The following is a 17,410-nucleotide window of genomic DNA, read 5'->3' as shown; positions in this document are numbered from 1 at the left end:
CTCATTAACCAAGACTGAGAAAGGAACAGAGTCATGAACGGAGAAGGAATTAAAGTCAAAACCAGGTACACAAAGAGAAGGGAAGGAAGATTGGATTCAGAGAAAGGGAGAATAAAGAGAGATAAAAAGGATAAGAAAGAAACTATTTAAAATGTTTTAAATTGCTAACAACAATTCACTACCTGTAGGAATGAGACTCCAGAGTTTTAATTGTTCCATTTCTGGGCCACAGAGATTGGGTGTCATTGTATGAATATAAATCTCATTAAAAAATTATTTACGCTGTCAAGTAGCAGTCCTAACTTTCTGCGGTGAGTTTAATTGATGCACAAACGCAGACACGGTTTTCGCGAGATGAGTGGTGCAAATTGTCGGGCAACTTGTGACGATTCACAACCCACGGGGTGTCACGCCTCGCCACCAGTTGCTGGGACCATCTCCACAAGTGCCAGGAAACAGGCCGTTATTTTGGCAGCAAATTCTGGGCCAAAATTTGGGAGAGGTGGGAGTCCCATCTTCACCTGAAGGGGAAACGGGCCAGGAATCTCCACAAAGCACAAGAGGCCCAGTAGCATAGTGGTTATGTTACTGGACGATTAATCCAGAGGCTTGGACTAATGAACATGGAGACGTGAGAGGAAATAGGAGTTAAAATCCCGCAACGGCAGCTGGGGAATTTAAATTCAGTTAATTCAATAAATCTGGAATTTAAATAAAAACGCTAGTGTCAGGAATGGTGACTATGAAACTATTGGATTGTCGTAAAAACCCGTCTGATTCACTGATGTCCTTTAGGGAAGGAAATCTGCCGCCCTTACCCAGTCTGGCCGATATGTGACTCCAGACCCACAGCGATGTGGTTGACTCTTAACTGCCCCTGGACTGGCCCAGCGAGACACTGTTGTATTCAAGGTGGCGGCTCACGATTTTTTAAAAAGGTTCAGGCAGAGAAATGTACATTTGATTACTGATCGGGGCATTTTTTTTAAATTTAAAACAACAGCAGGTCAAATTAACCAAATGGGAGAAGAATGCCTTACTTAAAGTGACATTACTTTAGAACCTAAAAAAGCTGACTTCTTTATATATATATATGTATTTTTGCAGTAACTCATGCAAGGTCATGGTTATTAAGAGGGTCCAGCTGCCCTCCGGAACCTCTCCTTCACAAGCTCTCCCAGCAGGCTGCTCGACTGTAGAGACCATCACACCCGAACCCATTCCCTTTTCCAGCTGCTGTCACGGGACAGTGTCAGTGGGAACCTCCGACTGATTTTTCACCTCCACCCCCCTCCCCCCTCTCTCCCAAACCCAGAGGGTCCGAGGCTGGTTGAAGCATCCCCATCCCTGGATGAGATGAACTGGTTCGGCATCAGTCTGGGAATCGAAAGTTGGGTGCTCTCTGTACAACCTCACTACATCTCCGCACACCCTACGGCACGGTTATTTCAAAGTGGTCCCTACAGTCCCTTGTAATAAGTCTCGATTTATTTCAAGCTGGCTTTGTTTTGGAATACCAATTCCCTCCTGTACCCCTCGAGGCTCGGAACCCGTGCTGGGGAACACAAGCATTGGCCGGCTATTTGACTGTGGAAGGCATCACACCTGATCTCCGCAGCCTCTTCCCCCAGCTGCCACACAGACAGACACAGACACGCTTTCGAGCAGCGATCGCTGGATAGTGATCAAGAGCGAGATCCCAAGCTGATTGCCCCCCCCCACCCCATATCCCAACCCCTGGGATGCCAGGGTCAATATTAGCAGCACCCCCAACAACCTCAGCTAACTGTGAACAGACTGCGGATCAAAGCGAGAGGCAGACCCTTAAGCTGAGCAGGGAATGAAGAAAAATAACTAATTTTTGACGAAGGTTTATGCACAGATTTTAATGTCTGCAAATAAACCACAGAGCTGGGGGGGGGGGGGGGGGGGGGATATGTTTCTGCTCTCGTCTTCAGAAGGACAAATTTCCCCCTCCCATATTGATTATTCTGGTGAACAATGCTCAGATTGTACGATTAGAGGTGACAATTGGTACGACGATGGGTCAGTAACGGTCCCTGGGCCAGTAAGCTGAAGCATAAAATTCCTTCGTTCCCCAACATACAGGCCCATTGGCCTTCCCTGCAATGTCACGGAGCCATACCTTCGGCAAAGTAATCCCTGACTCACCGCTCCAAATGCCTCAAATCCGGATTCGGGCTCTTCCGAGTTAGCCGCTCGCGGTCGGGACGATAGATTGAGCATTAGCGGAGCTTGTTTTTAAAAGCCGGACATGGTGCAGACCACTGTGGGTGGAGGAACTTCCAGCCTTGCTCGATGGACAAGGGGAACCAAAAGCTCGCCGACAGCTCACCTGGTTTTTGAAGACAAGAATGATGCCCACACGACTCATTCTCTTCAACCCAAGCTCAGGACACTCTTTACATCACTTCCTGTGGTGGACTCTTTGCATCACTTCCTGCGGAGCCCCCACAACAAAGGGAAGCATTAGGCTGAGTTGTGAGGCCTGTCACAGTCAAACAGCCCGCTAACATTGACCATCTCGATGGCTGGATAATGGACAATTGGGCAGGCTATTCGACCTCGGGGGGGGGGGGGCATCGCGACCGAGCTTTCCTTTCCCCAACAACAGACATGCCCACCTTCCAGTAAGGGGATGGTGCGGGTCACGAGACTGCAATCGGTTAGAGACTTGAGTCCAACTGTGTACTGGTCCCACTGATCTCCTCGTCCCCAAAACGTAGTCAGCTCTCTGAGCCTTGGTCTGGTTTCCGAGCTGGGGCAAACTCCCTGGTCAATCCCTGGGCTCACTACCCGAGTCGCTGGGAACCCCAAGGCCAAGGGAAGGGGCTTGTTTTTAAAAGCCGGACATGGTGCAGACCACTGTGGGTGGAGGAACTTCCAGCCTTGCTCGATGGACAAGGGGAACCAAAAGCTCGCCGACAGCTCACCTGGCTTTTTGAAGACAAGAATGATGCCCACACGACTCATTCTCTTCAACCCAAGCTCAGGACACTCTTTGCATCACTTCCTGTGGTGGACACAAAAAAAGCCATGGTAACTGTTGTCCAATCAAAAATAAACTATGCACCTACATAACTGAAATTGCTCCCCTCCACACCCCGCCCTTATTCCGATCTTTTCCCAATACAGAAAGTGAGGCAAAAAGGGCCATGTCTCGGTGTGGCTGTCCTTGACCAGTCCGAGAGCATCAAGTCTCTATTTATAGAGCACCTTTAACGTAGTCAAACATTCCAAGCCGCATCACAGGGCTGTTATAAAACAAAATTTGACATTAAGAAGAAATTAAGTCAATACCAAATGTTTGGCCATTGAGGTCGGTTTTAAGGAGCGTCTTAAAGGAGGAGAGAGAGGCGGAGAGGTTTAGGGAGGGAGTTCCAGAGCTTGGGGCCCAGGCAACAGAAGGCACGGCCACCGATGGTGGAGCGATTATAATCAGGGATGCTCAAGAGGGCAGAATTAGAGGAGCGCAGACATCTCGGGGGGGGGTGTTGTGTGGCTGGAGGAGATTACAGAGATAGGGGCGAAGCCAGAGAGGGATTTCTAAACAAGGATGAAAATGTTGAAATCGAGGCGTTGCTTAACTGGGAGCCAATATAGCACAGGGGGTGATGGGTGAACGGGACTCGGTGTGAGTTAGGACACGGGGGCAGTGACCACAGGGGGTGATGGGTGAACGGGACTCGATGTGAGTTAGGACACGGGGCAGTGAGCACAGGGAGTGATGGGTGAGTGGGACTGGGTGCGAGTTAGGACACGGGGTCAGTGAGCACAGGGGGTGATGGGTGAGTGGGACTGGGTGCGAGTTAGGTCACGGGGCAGTGAGCACAGGGGGTGATGGGTGAGTGGGACTTGGTGCGAGTTAGGACACGGGGCAGTGAGCACAGGGGGTGATGGGTGAGCGGGACTCGATGTGAGTTAGGACACGGGGCAGTGAGCACAGGGGGTGATGGGTGAGTGGGACTGGGTGTGAGTTAGGACACGGGGCAGTGAGCACAGGGGGTGATGGGTGAACGGGACTGGGTGCGAGTTAGGACACGGGGCAGTGAGCACAGGGGGTGATGGGTGAACGGGACTCGATGTGAGTTAGGACACGGGGCAGTGAGCACAGGGGGTGATGGGTGAACGCGACTCGATGTGAGTTAGGACATGGGTCAGTGAGCACAGGGGGTGATGGGTGAGTGGGACTCGGTGCGAGTTAGGACACGGGGCACAGGGGGTGATGGGTGAGTGGGACTGGGTGTGAGTTAGGACACGGGGCAGTGAGCACAGGGGGCGATGGGTGAGTGGGACTCGGTGCGAGTTATGACACGGGCAATGAGCACAGGGGGCGATGGGTGAGTGGGACTCGGTGCGAGTTAGGACACGGGCAATGAGCACAGGGGGCGATGGGTGAGTGGGACTCGGTGCGAGTTAGGACACGGGGCACAGGGGGTGATGGGTGAGTGGGACTGGGTGTGAGTTAGGACACGGGGCAGTGAGCACAGGGGGTGATGGGTGAGTGGGACTGGGTGTGAGTTAGGACACGGGGCAGTGAGCACAGGGGGTGATGGGTGAGCAGGACTGGGTGTGAGTTAGGACACGGGGCAGTGAGCACAGGGGGTGATGGGTGAGCGGGTCTTGGTGCGAGTTAGGACACGGGGCACAGGGGATGATGGGTGAGCGGGACTGGGTGCAAGTTAGGACACGGGGCACAGGGGGTGATGGGTGAGTGGGACTGGGTGCGAGTTAGGACACGGGGCAGTGAGCACAGGGGGTGATGGGTGAGTGGGACTGGGTGAGAGTTAGGACACGGGCAATGAGCACAGGGGGTGATGGGTGAGTGGGACTTGGTGCGAGTTAGGACACGGGGCAGTGAGCACAGGGGGTGATGGGTGAGCGGGACTCGATGTGAGTTAGGACACGGGGCAGTGAGCACAGGGGGTGATGGGTGAGTGGGACTGGGTGTGAGTTAGGACACGGGGCAGTGAGCACAGGGGGTGATGGGTGAGCGGGACTGGGTGCGAGTTAGGACACGGGGCAGTGAGCACAGGGGGTGATGGGTGAACGGGACTCGATGTGAGTTAGGACACGGGGCAGTGAGCACAGGGGGTGATAGGTGAACGGGACTCGATGTGAGTTAGGACACGGGGCAGTGAGCACAGGGGGTGATGGTGAGCGGGACTGGGTGCGAGTTAGGACACGGGGCAGTGAGCACAGGGGGTGATGGGTGAACGCGACTCGATGTGAGTTAGGACACGGGGCACAGGGGGTGATGGGTGAGTGGGACTGGGTGTGAGTTAGGACACGGGCAATGAGCACAGGGGGCGATGGGTGAGTGGGACTCGGTGCGAGTTAGGACATGGGGCACAGGGGGTGATGGGTGAGTGGGACTGGGTGTGAGTTAGGACACGGGGCAGTGAGCACAGGGGGCGATGGGTGAGTGGGACTCGGTGCGAGTTAGGACACGGGCAATGAGCACAGGGGGCGATGGGTGAGTGGGACTCGGTGCGAGTTAGGACACGGGCAATGAGCACAGGGGGCGATGGGTGAGTGGGACTCGGTGCGAGTTAGGACACGGGGCACAGGGGGTGATGGGTGAGTGGGACTGGGTGTGAGTTAGGACACGGGGCAGTGAGCACAGGGGGTGATGGGTGAGTGGGACTGGGTGTGAGTTAGGACACGGGGCAGTGAGCACAGGGGGTGATGGGTGAGCAGGACTGGGTGTGAGTTAGGACACGGGGCACAGGGGATGATGGGTGAGCGGGACTGGGTGCGAATTAGGACACGGGGCACAGGGGGTGATGGGTGAGCGGGACTGGGTGCGAGTTAGGACATGGGGCAGCAGAGTTTTGGATGAGCTGAAGTTTATGGAGGGTGCAAGATGGGAGGCCGGCCAGGAGTGTGTTGGAATGGTCGAGCCTGGAGGTAAGAGGTACGGATGAGGGTTTCAGCAGCGGATGAGCTGAGGCAAGGTGGAGACAGGCGATGGTACGGCGGGAGAAAACAGGAGGTCCTAGTTCTGACTGCCGTTTAATTCTCGTGTCACCAGGTTGAAGCCGCCCTCCATGTTACCCTCTCCCCCACCTCCTTCCTTCATTCCCCAGCAGCTCATCGCTGCCCAATCTCCGCCAATTCTGGCGGAGTGACATGGTTATATCACTTTCACCGAGGCCTGGGAGGGGTCAACCATCCCACTGACTCGCTGGAGGGAGGGGCAGTTCAAAGTATCTCCCCTTGCTGTCCAATAGGCAGCGCACGTCTCACCTCTGACCTGTGACCCCTCATTCACAACAAGCGATGGTCAAACCACTGCCCCTTGATATTCAGCGGCATTACCATCGCCGAATCCTCCACCATCAACATGCTGGGGGTCACCATTGACCAGAAACCTAACTGGACCAGCCACATAAATACTGTGGCAACAAGAGCAGGTCAGAGGCTGGGTATTCTGCGGTGAGTGTCTCACCTCCTGACTCCCCAAAGCCTTCCCACCATCTACAAGGCGCAAGTCAGGAGTGTGATGGAATACTCTCCACTTGCCTGGCGCACCGTGGCTGCAGTGTGTCCCATCTACAAGATGCACTGCAGCAACTCGCCAAGGCTTCTTCGGCAGCACCTCCCAAACCCACGACCTCTACCACCTAGAAGGACAAGGGCAGCAGGTGCATGGGAACACCACCACCTCCACGTTCCCCTCCCAGTCACACACCATCCTGACTTGGGAAATATATCGGCCGTTCCTTCATCGCCGCTGGGTCACAATCCTGGAACTCCCTCCCTAACAGCACTGTGGGAGCACCTTCACCACACGGACTGCAGCGGTTCAAGAAGGCGGCTCACCACCACCTTCTCAAGGGGCAATTAGGGATGGGCAATAAATGCCGGCCTTGCCAGCGACGCCCACATCCCAGGAACAAATAAAAAAACTCACGTATTTTTCTCTCCAGTTTGTCGGTTATTGCTCCGTCAAACTTTATTTTGCTTCTGTTCAAATTGCCGTGAGCAACGCCCGGGGGGATAGTCAACGGGACGTTAAATAAAAACAGCGTGTGTTCTTTTGTTCCATTTTATTTGAACATTTATTAGTGATAAAAAAAATATTGAGAGATGGGTTAAAAAGGGTTGTCAAACATCATGCAATCGGGGTAATTGCTTTCCGACGGGCCGTTGCAAGGATGGGTGTATTGGGTGACCAATAGCGGAAGCGTGCCGGGGTGGGTGGGGGAGATTGGACCCGGGACGTCACGTGAGGGAACCTTCAGGAATACGTCCAACCAGAATTGCCGACCCTAAGCTCTCCCATCGAGATTCATCGCTCACAACTCGTTCTCTCTCAGGACCTCGAAACCGTGCAACCTATCAGCTCCCTCTCCCTTCCTAGTTCGGCCCCTGTGCTCGCTGACCTACATTGACTTCCGGTTAAACAACAACTCGATTTTAAAATTCCCATCCTTATTTTCAAATCCCTCCATGGCCCTCGCCCCTCCCTATCTCTGTAATCTCCTCCAGCCCCACAACCCCCCGAGATGTCTGCACTCCTCTAATTCTGTCCTCCTGACCATCCCTGATTATAATCGCTCCACCATCGGTGGCCGTGCCTTCTGTTGCCTGGGCCCCAAGCTCTGGAACTCCCTCCCTCAACCTCTCCGCCTCGCTACCTCTCTTTCCTCCTTCAAGACGCTCCTTAAAACCGACCTCTTTGACCCCTGCGTTAATTTCTCCTCGTGCGGCTTGGTGTCAAATTTTAATTGTATAATACTCCTGTGAAGCGCCTTGGGTCGTTTCACTACGTTAAAGGCGCTATATAAATACACGTTGTTGTTATTATGGTCTTTTGAAACCCAGGCATGGTGTCACCACTTCTCGATTTCCTTCATCTCCTCCTCCAACCCCGTCGACCAGCGTTCCCTATAAGCCGTGCTACTCCCAGTGGGTCCCGCAGTCCAGGACCACCCATGTGTGAATGGGCCCCGGACCCAAAAACCAGTGTCACGGGGAACATTGCTTGCAACCTTTCCTGCACCGAGACCCTCGGCCTTTCTGCTAGGCTTCTCAATTTGCAATAACAGCACAGCGCCAGTCCCTCTCGCCCGAGACGTCAAGACGCCTCGACAGTCATGCAAGATGGTCAGCCGGACTCGCCCCGCCCCCGCCCACTCGACTGATTGTGGGCCGATTGAGCATCCTGTCGGAGGAGGAAAACGGGAGAGAATATCATTCTTGGCACACGAGCAGACCTTCCAACCTTGAGGTAAATCCCATTCAAAGACTTGCAGTTTCACGACCACCGGACGTCTGAAAGCACTTTACAGCCAATGAAGGACTTTCGGAGTGTAGTCACTGTTGTAATGTGGGAAACGCAGCAGCCAATTTGCGCACAGCAAGCTCCCACACACAGCAATGTGATAATGAGCAGATAATCTGTTTTAGTGATGTTGATTGTGGGATAAATATTGGCCCCAGGACACCGGGGAGAACTCCCCGGTTATTCGAACGATAATAAGGGCAAGTGCCAAAGGCTTGAATTGACCCAATTGGCCGGGAATTCAGAGGCTGCCTTCGGCCCACAGAAGCTTTGAGCTGCCACCGATCCTTCATTTAACAAAACATACCAGTAAACAAAGCAATGAGCCAAGTGTGTAACGATTAAAGCACCCGAGGGGATTGCTCAGAAAAGATGGCGCGTTGGAAGGTCTGCATCAGCCAACTTATTCATCAAAGATTCAATTGTACGCGAGGCTGCGTAGGCCCCAAGCCTGCCGCTAGATTTTGCTTGTGCTCCTGATTTCAGCAGTACTAACCTGGAAAGGGAGGGGTGCACGCTTGGCTCTGCACTCAGGAAGAAGAGAAGGAGGGAGGTTCAGGAACTGCCTGTGTAACAATGGAACTGTAACAGACACTCACATCACTAAAGCTGCATGCAGCGAAGGATAAATTAAAAATAAAATGGAACGGCAAAAGAAACACTGGAGTACTGAGGGTGCATTTTGACATCGTGCATTTAGGATCCAGTTACAGGCGGGTCAGGGACTTGACTCTGCCACACATCGCAACCTAGTCTAGTCGTCCCTTTAGACTCTGGCGATCTATTGGCCCGCAAACGCTTGTGGTCGAGATAAATAAGATTTCTTTCAGGAAATAAGATTTTAGGATCCGGAACACGAGTAATTTGAGACCTGGCGTGTGGGGAGCGTGACACGCTTGGGAAGATAAAGGAGACCTTGGGCCTCTGGTTCACAAAGCTCTCCCCGACTGGGAGTTTTCCTCGCCCTCAAGAACACAAGAAATAGGAGCAGGAGTAGGCCCTATGGCCCCTCGAGCCTGCTCCGCCATTCAACAAAATCATGGCTGATCTGGCCGTGGACTCAGCTCCACTTACCTGCCCGCTCCCCGTAACCCTTAATTCCCTTAATGGTTAAAAATCTATCTATCTGTGACTTGAATACATTCAATGAGCTAGCCTCAACTGCTTCCTTGGGCAGAGAATTCCACAGATTCACAACCCTCTGGGAGAAGAAATTCCTTCTCAACTCGGTTTTAAATTGGCTCCTCCGTATTTTGAGGCTGTGCCCCCTAGTTCTAGTCTCCCCTACCAGTGGAAACAACCTCCCTGCCTCTATCCTGTCTATCCCTTTCATTATTTTAAATATTTCTATAAGATCCCCCCTCATCCTTCTGAACTCCAAGGAGTAAAGACCCAGTCTACTCAATCTATCATCATAAGGTAACCCCCTCATTTCTCGAATCAGCCTCGTGAATCGTCTCTGTACCCCCTCCAAAGCTAGTATATCCTTCCTTAAGTAAGGTGACCAAAACTGCACGCAGTACTCCAGGTGCGGCCTCACCAATACCCTGTACAGTTGCAGCAGGACCTCCCTGCTTTTGTACTCCATCCCTCTCGCAATGAAGGCCAACATTCCATTCACCTTCCTGATTACCTGCTGCTCCTGCAAACTAACTTGTTGGGATTCATGCACAAGGACCCCCAGGTCCCTCTGCACCGCAGCATGTTGTAATTTCTCCCCATTCAAATAATATTCCCTTTTACTGTTTTTTTTTCCCAAGATGGATGACATTGTATTCCATCTGCCAAACCTTAGCCCATTCGCTTAACCTATCTAAATCTCCTTGCAGCCTCTCTGAGTCCTCTACACAACCCGCTTTCCCACTAATCTTAGTGTCATCTGCAAATTTTGTTACACTACACTCTGTCCCCTCTTCTAGGTCATCTATGTATATTGTAAACAGTTGTGGTCCCAGCACCGATCCCTGTGGCACACCACTAACCACCGATTTCCAACCGGAAAAGGACCCATTTATCCCGACTCTCTGCTTTCTGTTCGCCAGCCAATTCTCTATCCATGCTAATACATTTCCTCTGACTCCGCGTACCTTTATCTTCTGCAGTGACCTTTTGTGTGGCACCTTATCGAATGCCTTTTGGAAATCTAAATACACCACATCCATCGGTACACCTCTATCCACCATGCTCGTTATATCCTCAAAGAATTCCAGTAAATTAGTTAAACATGATTTCCCTTTCATGAATCCATGTTGCGTCTGCTTGATTGCACTATTCCTATCCAGATGTCCCGCTATTTCTTCCTTAATGATAGTTTCAAGCATTTTCCCCACTACAGATGTTAAACTAACCGGCCTATAGTTACCTGCCTTTTGCCTGCCCCCTTTTTTAAGCAGAGGGCGTTACATTAGCTGCATGAGGGGGTTGACTTATGAGGAAAGGTTGAGTAGGTTGGGACTCTACTCATTGGAATTCAGAAGAATGAGAGGTGATCTTATCGAAACGTATAAGATTATGAGGGGGCTTGACAAGGTGGATGCAGAGAGGATGTTTCCACTGATGGGGGAGACTAGAACTAGGGGGCATAATCTTAGAATAAGGGGCCACCCATTTAAAACAGAGATGAGGAGACATTTCTTCTCTCAGAGGGTTGTAAATCTGTGGAATTCTCTGCTTCAGAGAGCTGTGGAGGCTGGGCCATTGAATATATTTAAGACAGAGATGGACAGTCTCTTAAACGATAAGGGAATAAGGAGTTATGGGGAGCGGGCGGGGAAGTGGAGCTGAGTCCGTAATCGGATCAGCCATGGTCTTATTGAGTGACGGAGAAGGCTCGAGGGGCCATATGGCCTACTCCAGTTCAAATTTCTTATGTTCTTATACCTCAACTCCACTTTCCCACATCTCCATATCCCTTAAGATTTCAAAAATCTATCGATCTCAGCCTTGAATATACTCAGAGACTGAGCCTCCACAGCCCTCTGGGGCAGAGAATCCCAAAGATTCACCACCCTCTGAATGAAGAAATTTCTCCTCATCTGAGTCTTACGTGGCCGACCCCTTATCCTGAGACTGTGACCCCTGGTTCTAAACTCTCCAGCCCGGGGGAAACATCCTCCCTGCATCTACCCTGTCAATCCCCCGCAGAATCTTATGTGTCAATGAGATCAGCTTTCATTCTTCTAAACTCCAGAGATTTTAGGGCCAATCTGCTTAGTCTCTGGGTCTGTTGTCGACTAGTCACTGATTGCATTATCTCCAGCCAGAATTTCTGCCTTTGTCGCTATTCAGTGACCTGTTGTTGAGAAGTGAATGTGGACGCAGGGGGAAGACGGGATGGAGCTCCGGCACGATGCCCCCCACAGTCGAATAACTTCCTAAGACTTGCTCTCGAGGCTCGCTCATGAAGAACGGCCGCTCGCAGGGAGGTATAAGTGGACAGGGGCAGCTCCCACAGATCAGGACCCCCAGCAAAAGAGGCCTTGTTCAGAAGCGGTTGAAGGGGGAAGAGAAAGAGTGGGGGACCTACAGCTTTAACTTCTTCAACACTAAGTTAAAGAGCTCCTGTGGCCTCGCCGGCAGAGGCAGCATCAACGCAGCACTGGCTGCAGAAAGCAGTTCCCCTTTCCTTCATCATTCAGGTACACCTTTCACTGAGCAAAAGGTTTGCTTTGACTGGGGAGCATGAAAGTTTGGGTGGTTTGACACAACCCAAGGGTCTCTGCACAGAAAAGGCTTTCGCATCCACACTCCGCCAACTAAATCATTTAATGCTCATGAGGCTGCTGGGAGTACGAGACACAGGAAGAGGTGTAAAGGGGACACACAATATAAAAAGGATGCTGCAATAGACACTCAGTACTCACAGGATTAACAAACAGCTACAAAAGAAAATATTTAAACTCAAAACATCAAACTAAACATTTCTCCCGGGGGGGGGGGGTCATTAAATCAGCACAGCTCCGCCCCATATTTGTAGCGTATTTCTCTCTCTGTATTTTACTAAAAACTTAGTATAGGTTGGACACGTCTCGTCAAGAAAACTCACTTCCTGTTGTCACTTATTTTTGGTCACGCCTTTTGTCAACATGTGCCATTGTAAATTGCTATGTCAACATTTCCCATTCACTTTTCCTATGTCAACTGTCACACTGTACTTGCAGGCTCTGGCCACTAAGTGGCACTGTGAAGTGATTGTTTTTCTCAGAACCGGTCTTCATTTTGCATACAAAATAAAACATATATTCGTCAACTGACTGTAGACAATGCTATAAATAACTTGAGAGCGTATTCATAGCAGCAAGAATCAAACTCAGCTCGGCGCTGAACAGCCGCCTTGCGGACTGTGTCGGTGCCAGTACCCACCCGGTGAGCCCTAAAAGCTAGCGGGATAAGTCACAGGGTGGCACTGTGCAGGTAATTTGTCACGGGTCTTGCTGGGTGGATGTGGAGCTGGGAAGCACCGGCACACGGCCTACGAAACACCCCTTAATGCACGGAACGGCTGGAAGACTGGGGCAAGGGTTGCGATGGACAATGAGAAGTCCCAGCAGTGCGCTCAGCCTCTCTGCCACACCTTCCCCGGGAAGGCATCATCGCACTGCTGACACGAAGTGGATGCAACGTGTGGGGAAATTACATTTTTTGAAAGTCCCATCTGCTACTCGTTCTGCGTCTGCTGCCCCTTGTCTGACAACACTGCTGAAATCCCACTACACTGCAGGATATCTCGCACCACTGAGCGAGATCAATGCTGCATGACACGTGCATAGCAATTGTCAGCCATGGCCCATGCCCCGACAACGCCTCAAATTAAAAATTCTCATCCTCGGCTTTATATTTCCTCCATGGCCCTCGCCTCTCCCTCTCTCCCTAACCTCCAGCCCTGCAACCCTCCCTTCACAAACTCTCTCTTCCTCCGATCCAGGCATTTAGCACATCCCCCACTCCCGGCCCCACGCCCATGAATTCCCTCCCTAAAGCCTTCCCACTCTCCCTCTCCTCCATTAAGACCCTCCTTAACACCTGTTTTGGTCGCCCTGCTTATGATGCGTCATCCTTTGGTTCAGGGCACATCCTTTTTTTACTTACACCTGTCAGAGGTGCCTTGGGGTATTTTGTGGTGTTAAAGGCGCCTTATAGTCAAGTTGTTGCTGCTATCTTATTTTTGGTCAAGCCTTTCTGTCAACATGTGCCATTGTAAATTGCTATGTCAACATTTTCCATTCACTTTTCCTATGCAACCTGTCACGCTGCAGTTGCAGACTGTGGCCATTGAGTGGCGCTGTGAAGTGATTATTTTTTTTCCTAAAGTAGTGAGATAATTTTAGTCAGGTCATCCGGTTCTGCATCGAATGTAACTTCTAACTTCACCCCAATACCATAAAGCTCTCTGACTACCCAGCCCTGGAGTGCTGCGTTTAATGACTCCACCCCGACACACACCCAAGCTGACAGCGGAATGATCCAAATGAAAGGATGGAGGATAGAAACAATGGGCGCACCAAGCAGAACCCACGGCCCTCATGTACCTGCGGCTCTGTAGAGAGCTCATCTGGTCCTTGATGCTGATGGCCTGTCGGAGCAGCCCCTCAATGTTCTTGAAGTAGGCCCCACTGTTGGACATGCTTTTCACCGCGCTACAGAGGGAGTGGGAAAAGACAAAGAGGCAGAATTAACCCTTTCAGGATAGGTGTCAGCTGTGGCTCAGTCGTAGTGCTCTCGCCTCGGAGTCAGAAAGTCGTGGGTTGAAGTCCCCACTCCACATAAATCCAGGCTGACACTCCAGTGCGGTGCTGAGGGAGTGCCGCACTGTCAGAGGGGCAGTACTGAGGGAGTGCTGCACTGTCAGAGGGGCAGTACTGAGGGAGTGCTGCACTGTCAGAGGGGCAGTACTGAGGGAGTGCTGCACTGTCAGAGGGGCAGTGCTGAGGGAGTGCCGCACTGTCAGAGGCACAGTACTGAGGAAGTGCTGCACTGTCGGAGGCACAGTACTGAGGGAGTGCCGCACTGTCAGAGGCACAGTACTGAGGGAGTGCTGCACTGTCGGAGGGGCAGTACTGAGGGAGCACCGCACTGTCGGAGGGGCAGTACTGAGGGAGCGCCACACTGTCGGAGGTGCCGTCTTTCGGATGAGACGTTAAACCGAGGTTCCGTCTGCTTTCTCAGGTAGATGTAAAAGAAACCACAGCACTATTCAAAGAAGAGCAGGGGAGTTCTCCCCGGTGTCCTGGCCAATAGTTATCCCTGTCTCCCACGTTGGTTGGCCATTGGCAGCTATGTAAATGAGTCTCAATCCAGGCCCTACGGGATATGGACCCACAACACGAAACGGGCACCATTTGTCAATGTCACTCACAGACAGGAAAGTGGATGCCACACTGGTGCAGTTCAGAGTCACAATGTTAGGAGCTTTACTCTGTATCTAATCCCCTGTACCTGCCCTGGGAGTATTTGATGGGACAGTGTAGAGGGAGCTTTACTCTGTATCTAACCCCCTGTACCTGCCCTGGGAGTGTTTGATGGGACAGTGTAGAGGGAGCTTTACTCTGTATCTAACCCGTGCTGTACCTGAAATGAGAATTCTTGATGCTGAGGTTATGTCCCCAGCACCAACATCCCTGGTCTTGATAAAGACATCCATTCACAATACACTTTCTGTATGTGGTTTGATTCGAAGGGGTTACAGTATTTCTCCCCTCCTCCCTTGACAGCGGCGCCCCCTGCTGGACTGCAGGTTCCACAGACTTGGGAAGCACCACAATCAAGTCACCCAAGTCAAATCCTGTCAGTGAGTGATTGCTGGCTATTCGACAATGGGAGCTTCACGGGCCTGCCCAACGCTGATTTATCTGCTGTCCGTACATGCACGCGCTCCCCAGCAGGAGTCACTAGACAGCATCCCAAAGGGGCAATCACTGCCTTATTTTCCCCATTTAACCCAAGGGAACCCAGATCTATTATAGCACACCCGCTGCAACCCGCTTGCGGAACACAGACTGGGATTCAAAGAGGGCACCTTGCTCTCAGCACATGTTTAAAACTGCATGCAGTTCTGGTCACCGCATTACAGGAGAGGGTACATAAGGGATTTATGAGGATGTTGCCAGGACTGGAAAACCTTAGCGATGAGGAAAGATTGGATAGGCTGGGGTTGTTTTCCTTGGAACAGAGGAGGCTGAGGGGAGATTTAACTGAGGTGTACAAAATTATGAGGGGGCGAGATAGAGTGACTAGGAAGAACCTATTTCCTTTAGCAGAGGGGTCAATAACCAGGGGGCAGAGATTTAAAGTAATGGGGAGAAGGATTAGAGGGGACTTTTTTCACCCAGAGGGTGGTGGGGGTCTGGAACTCACGGCCTGAAAGGGTGGTAGAGGCAGAAACCCTCACCACATTTAAAAAGTACTTGGATGTGCACCTGAAGTGCTGTAACCTACAGGGCTACGGACCCAGAGCTGGAAAGTTGGATTAGGCAGAGTAGCCCTTGGTCGGCCAGCGTGGACACGATGGGCCGAATGGCCTCCTTCTGCGTCATAATTTTTCTGTGATTCAACGGTAAAACATTCCTTCACCCGCTCTCTCCACGGAGGAGAGTCTCACCTGCAGGCATATTCCACGGTATATATCGCACCTTGGCACTGCTCCTCCACACCTTGCATGTCTGTCTGCGGGGGAACAAAAGCACAAGAATCTCTCAGACCTGCCCCGCTGATTAAACACACAGCATTTTACGTTGAGGCCGAGGGACCCTTTCCTTAGGTCCCTTTAGAGCTACTCTGAGCAGAACGGTCTCCGTAACACAGTACAACAGCGCCTACACTTCAAAAAGTATTTCATTGGCTGTAAAGCACTTTGAAACGTCCGGTGGTCGTGAAAGGCGCTATATAAATGTAAATCTTTCTTTGTAATACCCTTGCCTGTAAATCAGCCCCATTTACACCGTGGGACTGTTTCCACGAGAACTGGCACCGGCACAAAATAATAACCGACTGCGTGCGCATGACTGTGTGAGGGCAGTTACCCACGAGCAACTGCGTGAATGCATTAGTCCCACGGGCGATTGTGCAAGTGTCGTCGTGTGACTGAGAGTGCCCCCTCCCCATGTGTGTGTGTGAGTGTGTGCGTGTCCGAGAATGAGATTGGGAGATGGGGGAATGGTAGGGGAGGAGGTGTGGTGATGGGAAGAGGAGGGGGATGAGTAGGAGGAACGCAAGGAGGGGGAGGAGGGAGAAGATGGGGGCTGGAGGAAGATCAGGAGGAGGGGAAGGTGTAGGAGGAGGTCAAGGAGAGGGAGGAGAGGAGGAAGAGGAGGGTGGGGAAGGGGGGAGGGGGGGGGTGGGGAAGGGGGGAGGGGAAGGGGGGAGGGGAAGGGGAAGGGGGGAGGGGAAGGGGGGAGGGGAGGGTGGGGAAGGGGGGAGGGGAGGGTGGGGAAGGGGGGAGGGGAGGGTGGGGAAGGGGGGAGGGGAGGGTGGGGAAGGGGGGAGGGGAGGGTGGGGAAGGGGGGAGGGGAGGGTGGGGAAGGGGGGAGGGGAGGGTGGGGAAGGGGGGTGGGGAGGGTGGGGAAGGGGGGAGGGGAGGGTGGGGAAGGGGGGAGGGGAGGGTGGGGAAGGGGGGAGGGAGGAGGGTGGGGAAGGGGGGAGGGGAGGGTGGGGAAGGGGAGGGTGGGGAAGGGGGGGAGGGGAGGGTGGGGAAGGGGGGAGGGGAGGGTGGGGAAGGGGGGAGGGGAGGGTGGGGAAGGGGGGAGGGGAGGGTGGGGAAGGGGGGAGGGGAGGGTGGGGAAGGGGGGAGGGGAGGGTGGGGGATGGGGGAGGGGGAGGGTGGGGAAGGGGGGGGGGGGGGGGGGGGGGGGGGGGGGGGAGGGGAGGGGGGTGGGGTTGGGAGGGGGGAGGGGAGGGTGGGGAAGGGGGGGGGAGGTGGGAGGGGGGGTGGGAAGGGGGGAGGGGAGGGTGGGGAGGGGGGGAGGGTGGGGAAGGGGGGAGGGGGGGGGGGTGGGGGGGTGGGGGGGTGGGGAGGGGGGGGGGTGGGGGTTGGGGGGTGGGGGTGGGGGGGGTTGGGGGGGTGGGGGGGGTGGGTGGTTGGTTTGGTGGGGGGTGGGTGGGGGG

The 17,410-nt window shown here is 52.9% G+C and overlaps 1 protein-coding gene across 4 annotated transcripts in view; it reads right to left on the bottom strand.

Moving 5' to 3' along the window:
• borcs8 (BLOC-1 related complex subunit 8) overlaps positions 1 to 17,410 on the bottom strand; it is a 31,276-nt gene that overhangs the window by 8,986 nt on the left and 4,880 nt on the right. The window contains exons 3-6 of one of the 4 annotated variants that reach the window (XR_011587572.1): positions 15,909 to 15,973; positions 13,840 to 13,947; positions 8,808 to 8,877; positions 2,955 to 3,034 (exon numbers count right to left, since the gene is read on the bottom strand). Coding sequence is in view for 3 of the 4 variants with exons in the window: in XM_070859536.1 (XP_070715637.1) it covers positions 8,808 to 8,877; positions 13,840 to 13,947; positions 15,909 to 15,973 (243 nt within the window). In the remaining variant the exon portion in view is untranslated. Of the gene's footprint in view, positions 1 to 2,954; positions 3,035 to 8,807; positions 8,894 to 13,839; positions 13,948 to 15,908; positions 15,974 to 17,410 lie in introns of those variants that run through there. The other 3 variants (XM_070859538.1, XM_070859536.1, XM_070859537.1) reach the window with 3 other exon arrangements.

The sequence above is a fragment of the Pristiophorus japonicus genome, chromosome 18 (genome assembly GCF_044704955.1).
Source record: "Pristiophorus japonicus isolate sPriJap1 chromosome 18, sPriJap1.hap1, whole genome shotgun sequence".
Classification (NCBI taxonomy): domain Eukaryota; kingdom Metazoa; phylum Chordata; class Chondrichthyes; family Pristiophoridae; genus Pristiophorus; species Pristiophorus japonicus.
Note: the sequence above shows the minus strand (reverse complement) of the source record. Positions and strands in the feature narration are given on the sequence as shown.